Source organism: Empidonax traillii, unplaced genomic scaffold (genome assembly GCF_003031625.1).
Source record: "Empidonax traillii isolate 1590-97213 ecotype Southwest subspecies unplaced genomic scaffold, ASM303162v1 scaffold468:size725061, whole genome shotgun sequence".
NCBI classification, from domain to species: Eukaryota; Metazoa; Chordata; class Aves; order Passeriformes; family Tyrannidae; genus Empidonax; species Empidonax traillii.
The window spans coordinates 606,231-621,313 of NW_020955661.1; the positions used below are offsets into that span (position 1 = coordinate 606,231).

General features: G+C 41.6%; 1 protein-coding gene across 1 annotated transcript in view; it reads right to left on the bottom strand.

Moving 5' to 3' along the window:
* Nucleotides 1–15,083, bottom strand: part of LOC114063491 (general transcription factor II-I-like) — a 52,261-nt gene that overhangs the window by 36,094 nt on the left and 1,084 nt on the right. Inside the window, exons 2-3 of the mRNA XM_027895787.1 lie at nucleotides 3,457–3,562; nucleotides 1,987–2,125 (exon numbers count right to left, since the gene is read on the bottom strand). Of these exons, the coding sequence (XP_027751588.1) occupies nucleotides 1,987–2,125; nucleotides 3,457–3,555 (238 nt within the window). The 5' untranslated portion in view covers nucleotides 3,556–3,562. The remainder of the gene's footprint in view (nucleotides 1–1,986; nucleotides 2,126–3,456; nucleotides 3,563–15,083) is intronic.

The window sequence follows — 15,083 nt, forward strand, 5'->3', positions numbered from 1 at the left end:
TTCGATTTATTATCTATAAGGCAGTCATTTTATAACATGTGTAATAAGCTCATACATATTGCAAAAGCTAAGCTCAGGATTGGTTGGCCTTTAATATTGCTTACATACTGCTGAAGTTATGTCTGGAGTTTTAGTCCCTTTTCTTTATCTTCAGTACCAAATCCTTTTTTAGACTCTCGGTTCCCTCCTTGCTACATTCTCTCTGTCACATTCCCGTTTTGCTACATTCTCTGTCACGTCGACAACTTCCAAGGACACCATCCTTCAATGCCCCTTCTCTGTTAACCATTCTTGAGTTATGCTTACCCAGGGACCCCCCCTCCACATCATGATGTTCTGCAAGAAACATAATGAAAACATTGTTTTCAAAGTGGATATTGTTTAATCCCATCAGCCTGACAGTACAAAAACACTGCACTAGAACGAGTAATCTTGTAACTGCAACAAGGCAAAGGATAAGGACTCTCACAACTGATGCAGGGTTTAAACACAAGGACACCTCTATAGAAACCACATCTGATACAGCCAAACACAAGGATGAATGAGAAGCCAGTGCTTCCCACAGTAAAAAATCTGAAATATAGATCTAGCCAAGAGATCAAACATCAAATCCCCATAATTTCAGACTCCCTACCAATAGATATGTGCAGTACACGAAGTCTCCAGTATATCAGGGCCCATGATACCACTGTATTGTCAATAAAACATAGTACCTAGGACTTCAGGGAATCCCTTAAAGCAACAAAAACAAAAAAAGAAATCAGGTGAAAAACAGAACTCCATTACTCAGTTAGAAGTTTTCATAGACAGGAGTATTAGAAAACTGCCCCCATAAAAAATAAAAGAAAAATAAATTGATTCCTCTTATACTTGATTCTGCAATCAGGTTGCAATTCTTCATTTTGGTATCAGTGATCTGTTACAATGCAACATTGTGGTGACCTCCCTCGGAGTAAGTATATGCACAGAAAGTCACTGTCCATGCCAGCAGGACAGTGGCAAAAAAATCCAGAGTCCTACCACAACCAAACAACCTTGAGACACAGACTCCAGGAGAATTTTAGTTAGCACCAAAAGCACCTATAGGAGCGAGTGTTTCTGCTACAGACTAAACATAGTTGCTTCCCAAGTATTTAATTAGTCAAGTCAGAACATTTTGCAGTTGTTCTCAGACTGATTGTTCTGCCATATTCCACCCTTGACTTGCATCTTCTCTCTTTCCCTAGGCAAGTAAATGTACATTTTGCTATTTTTAGGCAGGGTATGCCACCAACACTTTCCTAAATGACCATATCAGTGCTCCCCCAAAGTCTTTGAAAACTCAACTCCTAAAAATACTGTCCCGTAGTCAATGGATCAAGTTTTATGAATACAAAAATTCCACAAGTTTACTATAAAAATGAAATCAAACAAAAAACATACCCTAAATGTAATTAAAGGAGCACAAAAGTAATGCAGATGTGAGTTTAAATCATTACAATACAGATACATAATTCTGTCTACTAAGTAAAAGTGATATAAAAAAGCTAAATGAAAATATACTATCTTGCCAAAACTCTTAATAAGAGATGAAGTGACCTGAAGAATCAGGATCATCTGAGCTGACAGAAGTACTTCTCTACCTGTTCAATGCACCCACCCCAGCCTTTGTGAGCAGAAAAAAAAGGCTTGAAGGAGGGGATACAAAATAAAATTAACATGCACTAGGAAATGCAGGTGTTGTGAGAGTGGGCAGTCTAATACTTCTTATTGTACTAGTCTGTTACATTATCTAAGAAAAAAATTAAGTTTTCCAGCCATTGTTGAAATAAAACTCCAAACAAGACTGTTACTGATCATTTTTATGTTCTTAAATGGCTGGTTTTGCCATTGCCAATGTAGTTATGGCATGCAGCCATAACAGACAGAATTTTCCTCCCCAAAGTTTAGTATTATACAATATACATTAAGCAACCTGTGACATAAAAATACAACATTGAAACTTACAGTATGTAACAAAATCCTTCTGAAAATCTTTCCTAGAGTCGACAAAGGCTCTTCCTTTCTCAGTTCCAACTACAAACACATCTGTTTCATATAGAGCAATACAGGCAACTTCTGCCTTGGACTTGGTAAGTTCTTTACACTAGAAAAAGAAAAAGAAAAAGCTTTTATTACTATAGTTAAGATACAGTTAATAGAAATGTATGTGATATTATGCTGTCAGCATCCACCCTTCAGAAGGTACCAGAAGCAACATAACACCAGCCAGTAGCAAAGCACAATTTACAAACCTGGAATGCTTTTCATCAGAAATCTTAAAACCACCATAGATGCATTGGTGAAATTGAGGCCTTGTCTAGACTCAGAGACTGCACTGTTTCTAATTAAAATTATTTATGACATCAATTCATGTGAAATTATTACTTTCATATTAATCATCCTGAGTGTCTTTGTCCAACTCCTACTTTCAAGAGAGCAGACAGGAGTTTTGTTCATTCAAAGCACACTTCTTGCACACCATGTTCTGTTCAGAAAGGTGTGGCTGCAAGCAGGATGGCTGCCTGCATTCTGCCTTGTCCTGACTGCTAGGCCCAGGCTCAGGTGAATTCCTCCTGAACCAAAGGTTTCCACCGTCCCTGCAGACACCTACAGTGTTCTGCCAGGAGAAATTTGTGGCAAGAATTAAGGCAGGAAGCCTATGGAGAGAACAAGGATCCCAAGAAAACTGGTGAGATCATCAAGAAGTGATAACAAAAAGTCAATCTCTCCTAGCAACTCAGTTAGCTGCAACCTATACTGCAGCATGTGAGGAAAAAGTGACACGAAGAGTTTAAGAACCTAATATACTCAATGGGATAAAAGGCTTTCAACCCATTACCTTATAACTATCCCATTCAAAGTTTCATTGCAAAAAAGAAAATGTTTAGTTTTGCTTATTATTTAAAAAAATAATTTTAAAGAACCACACCTTTGGCAGTGCCTCAACTTAAGGAAACAGGGCATTTCCACTCACAGTCCTGGCCGACCTTAAACCACACCACAGAATAATTAGGTAACTTCTACAAAACAGGTGATATGCCAACTTAAAAAGAGTATTTTCTGAACAAGTTTAGTTGAGTTGGAACAGCAGCTGAGGACAAGCCATTGGCCTCAAAACAATTTATTCACTCCACATAGCAGATGACAAAGACTAGAACATACACTTTCTTTTCAACCACGCTGTACCTGAGCAATCAACAAATATTTCCGGTTTATGTGCCAAAATCATTTTTAAAACCACCATCACAACAAGAAAGATGACTGTTATCATGATTTACCACAAGCAGAGACAGAGTTATAGCTGGTTGGACAGCCTAATAAGGTAATAATACAACAATACACCTTTCCTGCTGCCCAGTCAGAAGCAAAATACCGATGTAGTCCTGCAAATGCTACGACAGAGTTATGATGCAGCAGCGTAACTTCTCTACTAACCATTGACTCAAGTCCTGACATGAGGAATTTAACCACCATTCTGCTTTCCAAGGATTCCTCATCATGGATAGATGCTACTGGTGCAATAGCTTGAGCCATTTTCCTCCTATAAAATGAAAGAAAAAAACCTTTTCAGATACACACAACAGTCAAGAAAATGAAAAACTCTTGGGCAAGCAGAGAAAAAAATAAATTCAAAACCCCATAGAATACAGCCCACCACACATAAGCAACAAAACAAAGAGGTAAATTAACAGGAGAAAGTGCTTGCTCTTCTATTCTTTCGTGCTTTCTGATGTTTTATCCAAAGTAGAAGCTAAAACCTCAAAAGTTACAATGTTGTGCCATGACCAGGCCACAAAACCTTTGTGCCTAGAAAGATGCATATTAATTGATTACCTGAATATACATAAATTTCTCTTTCTAAGTATGTTTGCAACTCCGACAGTCTAGATAAACACAGCAACAAACACTGGCATTAACATACAGAAATGGCAAATCATAATTATGATTCAGGTATTAGAACAATCTGCCCTGTAATTACCATGGCCTATTTCAAAACAAACCACTACCACTGCCCCAAAATCACGGCCTCAGAGTGTTGCCGAATTGCTGCCCCAAAAGGCGTATATAAAACTGCTCAGAGACAAGTTTAAGTCTTTCAGCAGCAAGGTATTTATTCAAGCAATGTTGAGGAACCCCCAGCTCTCGCCAGACACAGAGTTCCAAAGTAATCAGTGGACAGTGTGACTATTTATACAATTTTTGTGAGAGATTACATCATTTCTACATGCATATTCATAATATTGCAACATTTCATTATAATATTCATAGCAGGTGGAGTCTGGGTGGAATCTTCTTTTAGGGGTGCTGTTTCAGGGGTTGTTCCTGTTTCTTCATCCTCAGAGGGGTTGTATTTTGAGTCTTCCTCACTTTGAACTACTCAACTTTCTTTAATTTTACTGATTCTAACATACATTTGGCAGGAGTTTCTAGACTCCAGCTCTCTCCTTTCCTCCTTATCTCTTGTGTCCTTCTTTTATGTTTATTTAAGTACAGATGTTAGCATTTTAGTGATTTCTGTTTTCCTGTATTTTTACTTTATGTTCTTTTGTGTCAGTGTGTCCCTGTTCTTTGGCACAGTGTTATTTTCCGCTAGCCTTGAATTTTGGTTCTTTTAGTTCTTTTACTCAGAGCATGCACTCTGAGTTAACTTCTTCAGGGTCCTGCTCTGTTTCAAGAGACAACAGTATCAGTAACCAGAACACGACACTCTTATGTCCATATTCTTCAGCTGTAGGATTAACTCAAAGTTAAGAAGCCTCAATTAAGGTGTTAAGATTACAAACTGAATTTCAGTAGTGACACAAAAAAGAGATTTAAACCATTTTCCTGTAGGTCATTCAAGAGACTCAACTTTTTAAAGACATAAGTAATAATCAAGACTAGTTTATGCTTCTGTTGGTAGAATTGTCTATACAAGACTGATTTACTGAGAATGAAGTTTCAGCAGCTTCTAAGAGCACGTTTTTCTATTGGAGTGTTGCAACTTGTATGTTTACATATACCTAAAGCAGTAACTTGACATGCCTAGAGAAGGAAGGAACTTGGAGATAATTTGGTGTTCCAACTCCACATGCAAGTCTTGAGGAAAATCACCTCAAAAGTCAAGATGGCCCAGATAAACAAGACATTTCACAACAAGTTGATAAGACAGGTTGCTGATCATGTAGAACCTGGGCACATGATGTGGCTCAAGTTTTCAAAGGTGACATGTATCCTATTAGATGTGCAGACAAGTCAGGGCAGCACAACTAAGTCAGGGCTTAGTGCTCTTCAGACTACAAACTGGATGAGAGGGGAAAAAAAACCAAAACACCACAATTAGCAACACTGCAAGCTCACAACACATCCAGCAGCCTTCTGGCTCTCGAGCACAGGCTGGTAAGGTGTAAACAGTCTTAAAACAGCATTCTGGATAAACTGGCAGGGGCACAGTCACCAGTTGCTGGAGGATGCTGGAGATGAAAGGTTCAAACACTGGCACCTGCTACACTTACCTGCCTCAGGCCCCCATCAAGAGTGGGGATGTGGAGGCAAGAGGCTGATGGGATTATCCTTCAGAGGAAGAGGGGCTTTACTTGAGGAATATCAGAGGGAAAAGGGAGATTATGATATGACATAAATAACTCAGTCTTTATTGATCCATGACTTTTGATGCATAATAGTTTTCAAGATCACTTCTGGAACTCCTTTACGGTTGAGATCTGACAGTGATTTTAAACATGATAGATTTTAGACTTTGTAAAACAACACATTACATTAAAAACAAGAGTAAACTTACTTTCTAATTTCCTAAGCTACCTTGTTCATAAAACAGACCAAGGGAATTCCAGAAATCATTTGAAGGCTGTGGATATACAAGCAAATCCATAGTAGTGCCAGTTAAGGTGTCTCCCTCATGCAGAATTGGTCCTATCCCTGGAAGATGGTTTCTAATCCACAAGCACACAGTGGATCAAGCCAGAGACTGCTCAAGGCAACAGGGAGAAGTGCTCCACTGGACCGGGTCACAGCCTCAGTATCTTAGAATCAGAAAGTTAAGTTGGGTTATCATTGCACGACTCTTCTAATAACATTTGCAAAAGTCTTTCCAAAGCACAGTGTCCTGTATTTTTTGGATACCCATTCTTTAATCAGTTTGTGTGATGCCAGATCAGTGTATAATGCAGATTCAAGAAACATCCTGTTGCACCGTGGAAGCACAATAATACATTTTCCTACCCACTTGACAGCAAGTCACAAATGCAAGAATCAATTTTCTTTCCCCACATTTTGCCAGTTTCTCCCTTTCAAACATCAGTTTTCTCAACTATCCTTATTTAACCAGTGGGACAGTGTTTATTATTAGAAAAAGTAGGCTGTGGTTCAGCAGATCTAATGAACCTGGCTGCCTTTCCAAAGCCCAGCTCTCAGAAAGTGTGTGACACCATGACTGCCCAATGTCCAGTAAATCCCCAGTTCAAAGCCTTGAAAAATTGTAACACCTTATAAATTGTCCCCAAAACGTAAGGAAAAATAAAACTCTCTAACACTGTAATTTCATTACTAGAAAGCAGATATTTATTTTGGGTGCAAGGTACACAGGGGATCTTTCCTCCTAACATGAGCATCCCAGCCATCCAACATATCAGCTTATATTTATGTAACTAATACACATTCATTACATTTCCTAAAACTCATACATATATGCTAAACATTCCCATGAACTCCTAAACATATTTAAATCACTTCCCAGAACTCATTTAAATTAGAGTGGGGGTTTCTTGAGGGTCTCTGGTTGTTGTTCAGGGAACATCCCATTCCTCAAATCATCCTTTTATGTTCCTAAAACCTGTTTCTTTTCCTTGAATGCATTCCACCTATGTGGTCTGGCCAAGATACACCTTTGTAATGCCTTTTTATCAGCTTTTTCTCAAGGCTAAGATATCCACTTGCATGGGTGAATACAGGACTAGGCACTGTCTGATAAAGGAATTCACAAGACTAAGCACAATTTGCTACAGTTAAAGATTTTTTCCAACACCATTACCAATGTGCTACACAAAAAGGTCAATTTAAAATCTATCTTCTATCCTTTGAATAGAGTACCACTTATGATATATCTAATAATCTTAAGTCTTCCAGATCAGTTAATATTCGTTATAATTATCTATAAGTCCTTTGGTTTAACTTTGCCAAAATGAGCCTTTGCCCAAATAAAGCCTTGTAACAATGAACAAAGCCTTGCAAAATACATTCTTGCCTGTGGTTTAATCCCAGCCACAAGTCAGCCCTCGGTCACTCCCCTCGGTAGGATTGGAGAAAGAACTCAAAGGGTAAAAGTGAGAAAACTCACAGACTGAGAAAGAGAGTTTAATAGCGAAAGAAAATGCTGCCCAGACAAGCAAAGCAAACCAGGGAACTCATTCCCACTTCCCTCCTTTCTGCCCCCTGCTCTGGATGCTGAGCACGACAGCACCTGCTCTGGGATGTGCCTGGGGTCAGCTGGCCAACATGGATCACCCCAGCCCCTTGCGCACCCTCGGCCTCCTTGCTGGTGGGGCAAGGAGCAGAAAAGGCCTTGGCTCTGTGCAAACACTGCTCAGAGATAATGAAAACATCCTTGAGTTATCAACACAGCAGAAATCCAAAACACGGTCCCATACCAGCTACTGTGAAGAAAATTAACTATCCCAGTCAAAATCAGCACACTGCCTGATGAGAAGGCCATGACAATAGAGCTAAAAAAATCCCTGGATTTTCCTTTTGCAAGGAGAAAACCAAAGAACAAATGTTACAACCCATCCCTAAAGGCAGGATAATTGAGGTTTTTTTAATAAATCCCTTGTGGTGGTTTAGAGTGAAAGGACACTGAATAACCAGTGTTATATATATGCATATGGCCAGTTTATTTTATAACAATTTGGTTGCAACGTAAAGGAGGTATTTAGCAATTTTGGTTACTATTTATAGTAATATAACAATATACAGGTACAACGATATCACTTAAGAAAACATATGTTCCAGTTTAAATGAGACACAGGAGTTTTGCTGAGGATGAGTTATGAGAAAAGACCCAAACTCCTCCCTCTAAGTAATTATAAATCTGAAATTAAGAGGCTCCGGTTGAAGGAAAAAAATTATGGAAAAGGAAAAATAACAGCCCTTTATTAAAAGGTATGTGTGTATTGGCAGAAACAACGACAGAAAACAAGTAAAACAACCAAACAATACTCCTATATCCCCTTCAAAACAAACCAATAGACAAGCAAAGAAAAAAGTAAACAGTTCAGTTTGTGCCCTTTGGTGCAATGAATTCCAACCACAGTCAACAGGGGGCACTGCTGGGTCACTGGAGATGCACAGCCTGCAGTTCTTCGTGCTGGCCAGCAGGTGGTGCTGTGGAAGCACTGGTCATTGCCACGTGGGGTAACACCCTCCAGGGTGTGTTGGAGAAACCAAAAAAAAAAAAAGGGTTTCCCTCCCCTTCCCCACACATTGGGAAAGGGGAGGGGGAGAAACAAAAAAAGTCCTCCCCCACCCCCAAAAAAACCAACTCACTCTGTTCGGCTGGTCGAATCGTGTGGCACCATCCTCCCTCTCCCCCTGATGTGCACAAGGACCACCGCCAGGAAAGAAACAAATGGGAATGGGGAAGGGGAAAAGCTTCCAGAAAACAGCTCCTCTCTGAAGAAAAATCCAAGCAGGACCCACAGCAGGTAAGCAGGCCGAGAACAGAAAGAACTACCGAGCTTCCACTCCAACCATGTTCCAGCTTCAGCAGCCAGCCCAAAAACTCCTCCCCCGTTTCCCAGGAGACAGAGAAAAAAGTAAAGAGCTCCTCAACCCCTATTTCCCAGGAGACGAGATTCTGAGCAATTAACCAGAAGCCAGCTTCTTTTGTGCCTTTAAGTGCCCACTTACCAGCTCTGCAGCAGTGGGCAGGGGGAAGGGAAAAATTCCTACTTGGTGTCGAAGAACCAGCAAAACCATGACAACATATAAGAAAAAGAAAGAAAGCAGAAGAAAAGATAGAGTAGATAATGGAGAAGAAAGGTATCACCACCCATGGATCCAGCAACAAGACTTGATTGTCACAATTTAAGACATTCACTGGTCAGATTGATGGTTGCAGTCTTGATCCGTCACGGGAGGGGAAAGCCCATGAAACACAAGATTCAGTGGGTTAATACACCTTCAGTTTGGGGGGAACGCTCAGGTACCTCATCTGAGGCAGGAAGGTTTACGCTTTCTGATGCAACACTGTGGGTCATGCACAGTCCTCCTGGGCAAGGTTCCAGAAATTAGTCTAGGGGCGCTTAAAGGGTCTTTGATGGTTTATGGCCCCTTTTAAGACATGACCACTGTTTCTCACACCATTGTATTTAGCAGGATGCTCTGCCTTGTTAAGGCTTATCTGCCTTGGCCTGAAATCTGGTCAGAAAATCCAAACAAACCAAGCTCTCTGTGGTGAGCTACTCCTGGTGCCATGGTGCTGTTTTTACCAGCCTGGTTTACCAACTACAAACACACATCCTGCTTTTTGAGGTGAGATTTGACAGCTAAGCTGCTAGCTGACCTAGAGATACATGACTGGCAGTCAATCACTTCATACAGCAGATTCTTTTACAGACTTTCTTGAAGTGTGTGGAGCTTCTCCCATGAAGCAGGGGCACCTCTTCATGGTCACTCGCCATGGGTTAAGTGGTTACAGAAACCAGCCAAGCAAGCAAAGGAGGTGCGGTTACACAACAAGATAAAAGACTGCGCATACACTCAAAGGAGTTCATAAAGCAGTCACCTAGAACTTTGGGGGCTCCAGATGACCACCAGAGACCCTCAGTGAAGCCTCTCAGAGACCTTATAAGGATATGTATATATGCTAATTAGTGTTGGTGAATGTCACGAATATGTAACAGGATTCTGGGAAATGAAAATCAATGCATATGGCATAGTAACAAAGAATGCCTGCCTTGCAGATTTCTTTAAGACCCAATTTTTGGCAATTTTTTCACCTCAGCACTGAATAAAGTAATGTTGGTTTTCTAAGTTATCAAACTACTTAGAGAGTTTATTTCCCAGTTTTTAGAGATAAGAGCAAGGGGCCCTAAGAAACAAAGCTCTGAGAGGAAACAGCTGGTGCTCAACACACCCAACCGCACCAAGTCACACGACACCAGCAGGACTTTGCAGGGGGCAAAGGGTAGGGTAGGGCAGCTGTGAGACATCCCCAAATTCATGGATCATTAATTCCCTTTTCTCAGGTAATTTTACGATACTCAGCACCATATGATGACTTTTTAGTCAGCCTAGATGGCAGCTACCTCTGCTACTCTTGAGAACCATTATAAGAGTAAAATACAATCCAGCAACTGTTATTTGAAAATCACCTCCAATGTCACTCAGTCCTAAACGGGCACAATGTTTGCAAAGAGATATTTAAATCTCATTTTCACTTTTTCTACAGATTCCAATGTAGACTAACATATAATTAGGAAATTTTAGATAAAATAAAAATGCAGTATCTAACTATACACCTCACAAGGCAACAATAAAAAAGTGAATGTATTACTCTGTTTGGAGTAGTAAAGAAACCATTAGCATAAAATTTGATTTCTAAATTAAAGCCAGACACTCCTCTCAGAGAAGAATTCACTTGTTTTTTAAGTATGCAGTGTCCTACTGCAGCACCTAGGCATTCATAAATTACACTGTATCATGTAAATAAAATAAAATATTAATCACAGCAGTCCTGACTATCTGATAATTTCTGTCTTTACCAGAGTAATTATATCTACTTAGACAACACAACGATCATGTTCAACAACAATTACTTTAGTTCTGTGTGCCTGTGCGATGATGGATAGGGTTAAATCTAGAGATTCAGAATTCTAGGGTAAAAAGCAGCTGCAACTCCCTGGATGGATTGAGGTCAACATGCTCCCCAATACAACGATAAACATCTGCTCAGAGAAACAGAATGGAGTGTGGAATGAAGTGGAGACTACATGGCCCCCTCTATTCAAATCTCAGCAGAATGGGGGAACATTGTGGTCCTGAGACGTTGGTACCTTCTGCCAAGGGAGAATCAAGATGTTCTGCTGCTGAAGGCAACAGCCATGTAAAACCCTATCCTCAGGTGACAAGCCATGACCACTACCACCCCCATGCGGTACACCAAACAGAAATAAAAGGTATTTATGACTAGAGACACTCAAATTTCACCCAAACATAAAGAAAATAGTATAAAAGTAAGATGGAGATAGGGGGAAAGTGAGAGAAGACCTCCTCCAAAACTGTTGGGATCAGTCGATGGGCTGAGGCCATTCCCCCCCTCCCCGGAGCGATGCCTTGGGGGAGAAATATACTCTACACATATTAAATGCTGCTTTTAGGACTAGAGCTCTTGTTTGTTCTTTTCTCTTAGCACATCAGTGAGATTGCTTCATATCAGAGCTTGTGCTTGCTTAATGTATGTATCAGTAGATTGCTTTAAAACATATTTTTGCAGTAGACACTCTCACCTTCAAACCTTATTAAACAGTCACAATTAATATAGTGTTATTCCATGAAGTGTTAAAGTGAGTCCCTGAAGTTGCCAGCAGTGGAAAACACCACGGCAGGACCCGCTGAGGGGTCTTCACTCTGTTAAGTCCCCCCACCAAGGGCAGTCAAAGCACCCTCTGACCTTGTGAATCTGCTGGTGAAGGGTCTCGTTACAAGTGACGGCAGAGAAAACCACAAAAGCAGTTAAAGATGACTTAGTTGGTAAAACACCTTGCCCTGCTGAGACAGGTGAATTTAATTGCCTAGTGTTTGCTCCACCTCTTTTGCTACGAGAACATTGAAGAAACACTGGTTAATGTCTTGTTCTGCCCTGCCTAATGGACCAAGGTTTCATTATAGAAAAAATGCTAGGGAGTAGTACAAAATAGGCCACAAGGTAATAAATCAGGTAAACTACATGTTTAAAGTAGATATAGGAAGCCCAGAGCCAGGATTTCGCAAGCTTGAAGAATCTAGGTCACCTAACAAAGAAAGTTGAAAAGTTCAACCCCGAGGAAGACAACCGTGATGACCACCAGAACGATGGAGGCTTGTTGTCATCCACCCCAGTGAAAGACTGAGCATGAGCCAATGAAGATTCTCAAAAGCTCTGCCTAGACACCATCTGGACTCCACCTAGTTATTAATATGCATGTCAGAAGGTGTAACTGTGTACTTAAAAAGTATAAAATGGCTTGTTTTACACTTTTGGGAGAAGCGAGTCTGTGCAGTGAAAAGTGCCTCGCTCCCAACGTTGCAATAAACAAATACCTTGCTGCTTAAAGATGCAAAGTCTGAGCAGTTCTTTTATGCCAAGTTTTTTCAGCATCACAAGACCCTGATGGATTGTTGGGCACCACGGTATCAACTTTCCTGGGGGTACTGACTGGCAAAAATCCAAACTCCCACCTTTCATGAGACAGTGTCCATCCACACTTACATATAATATCTGAGAAATTAATTAGTCTAAACTCTGGTGGTAATAATTTAATTATAACAGCATTAGTGCTTGTCTTAGTTTGACATGATTGCAACTTAAAAAATTAAGAAACTTCAGGTGGAAGTGTGGAAAAGGAAAAGGAACAGCTTTCTATTAACAAAATCTGAATGAACAACAAATGGTGCAATCAAAAACTTTCAGAAGAAACAAAACAAAGTCCCAGTTCCCCAGGTGGGAGAGAGAAACCCACGGCAACCTGGCTGGGGGGTGAACAGGACTGTCCTGGCAGTTCAACAGCTGCTCCCAGCCATGAAGCCACTCAATTGAGGCGGTCTTTGAGAAACGAAAGGTTAACTCAAACACAAAATTGTGGAAATAGTTCCAAAACCCTAGCATTAGGAAACCACAGAAGTAATAAATTGTCAGAGGAACGGAACATGTTGACAAGATAGAACACTTAAAACATAAAACAAAGAGATAGCAACATCAGCAAATCTTAGGACGAGCCAAAAGTCAACCTGACCCTACCACACTTGCCAACTATCCAAATTAGGGAAAGATCTGAGGAAAGTTCGAAAGTTTACAACAATGAAGAAGAGCAAACGACCACTGCCCATGATGAAGCCTACAGGAACTCCCACCTCTAAACCTCCCCAAATTGAAGACTCCGCCTGTATATGAATATTACAAGTAGATGTTGCAATTTAATGAATATGCATGTTTATGATGTAATCTTATGCTCTAAAACTGTATAAAAGAACTGTGCTGATTGTACACGACAGAGTTCTTTGTCCAGGGCGACTTCGGAACTCTCCAATGCGTTGCATTAAAATACCTCCTGCTTTAAAGAAACAAATCTTTATCTCTAAAGCAGTCTCTCTGTGCTTTTTTGGGGCGAAAATTCGGTTTCAGCCACATGTGCTCGCAGCCAGCACTGAAAAAAAAAAGTCCTTTTTCCCACGGGCAGTTCGAAGGCAGAACACCTCGCTCTGAGATGGGTCAGTCTCTCTCACTCCACGAGGTGTCCCATGGGGAAAAACACCTCTTCCTCTCAGGAAAAGAAAATGAGGCAGCCGAAACCAGGCTCCTCACTCTGTCTGGGAGAACAGACTCCCAGCCGTCCCCACAGCCACAACGTTTCCCCAGGAGTGCTCACCCTCTCTCCCCCACTGCCCAGCTCGTGTGGCTTTGCTCCCCCCCATCCCGGAAAAAACAGATGGGAGGGGGGAGGGACACTGGGAAAAAATTCCAACATCTCTTTTCGTTCCAGTTTAAATGAGACAAGGGTCTTTTGTTGAGGATGAGTTATGAGAAAAGACCCAAACTCCTCCCTCTAAGCAATTATAAATGCAAAATTTTTTTTTTTTTAGTTTGTTACTGGTTTTCATTTTTTTAAATTCTTCATAGGGTTTTGCTGTTTTAAATGCAGAGTTAGACAAGGAGAAACAAATATAAAGTATATTTTAAAAAGGAGTCTAAAAGTTGCTTCTTATTGTGAGATACTGACACAAAAATTTGTACACAGACAATAATGAAAGTACATTATTAGCTTATGGGGGTGTCTGCACACATAAACAGTCACCATGCAGATATTCCTCTCAAGCAACTCACACACCAAACCTCTGGTAAAAGAAGACTGCAAACAGAACTGGCAACATAGCAGGTGATACCCAAAACATTGTGAGGATTAAAAACATTGCTGTGATGCCAAGAGAGCCTGATAAGGTTACACAGCCAGACAAGTGTACAATTATATGCCAATCTCTCTCAAACACCAGGCTGACAGGCTTCTGCAGAAATTGTTGTCAGCTAGATTTGTTCTTTGCAGGTGGCTATGCTTCTGCACACAGAGCCACTAAGACAATCAGAGGGATGGAACGCCTCTCCTACAAGCAAATGCTGAGAGAATTGGGATTGTTCAGCCGGGAGAAGAGAAGGTTCCAGGGTGATCTAATTGTGGCTTTCCAGGACGTGAAGGGAGCCTACAAGAAAGCTGGAGAGGGACTCTGAACAAGGGCCTGGAGTGACAGAACAAGGGGGAATGTAGGATATTACAATCTAGGAAGAAATTCTTCTTCATGAGGGTGACAAGGCACTGGTCATTCTGGTTGCCCACAGAAGCTGTAGCTGCCTCATCCCTGGAAGGATCCAAGGCCTGGTTGGACAGGGCTTGGAGCAACCTGGCATATCCCTGGAAGATATCCCTGCCCATAGCAAGAAGTTGGAACTGGGTGGTCTTCAAGGTCCTTTTCAAGCCAAACCATTTCGTGATTCCATTTCTCCTCAGTGGCTTAGCCGGCCTGGGTGCCAGCGCCTGCCTCGGGTGCGTTCAGGGCTCCCCTCACCTCCCGACCGCGGCTGCCCCGGGAGGGCCCGAGACCCGCGGCAGCTCCTCCGCCTGGCCCCGCCCCTTCCCCTCCCCGCCCAATCGCCACCGCCACGCGCGGGACTTCCGCGTGCGCGCGCCGACCTCACAGCCAATGGCAGGCGGCGGCAGCGCCTCCCCCCTCCCCCCGCCATGCGGAGAGAGCGGCGCGAGCAGCGTCCCCAGCGCCGAGACCCCCACAGCCCCTCCGGCCCCACAGCCCCTCCGGCCCCA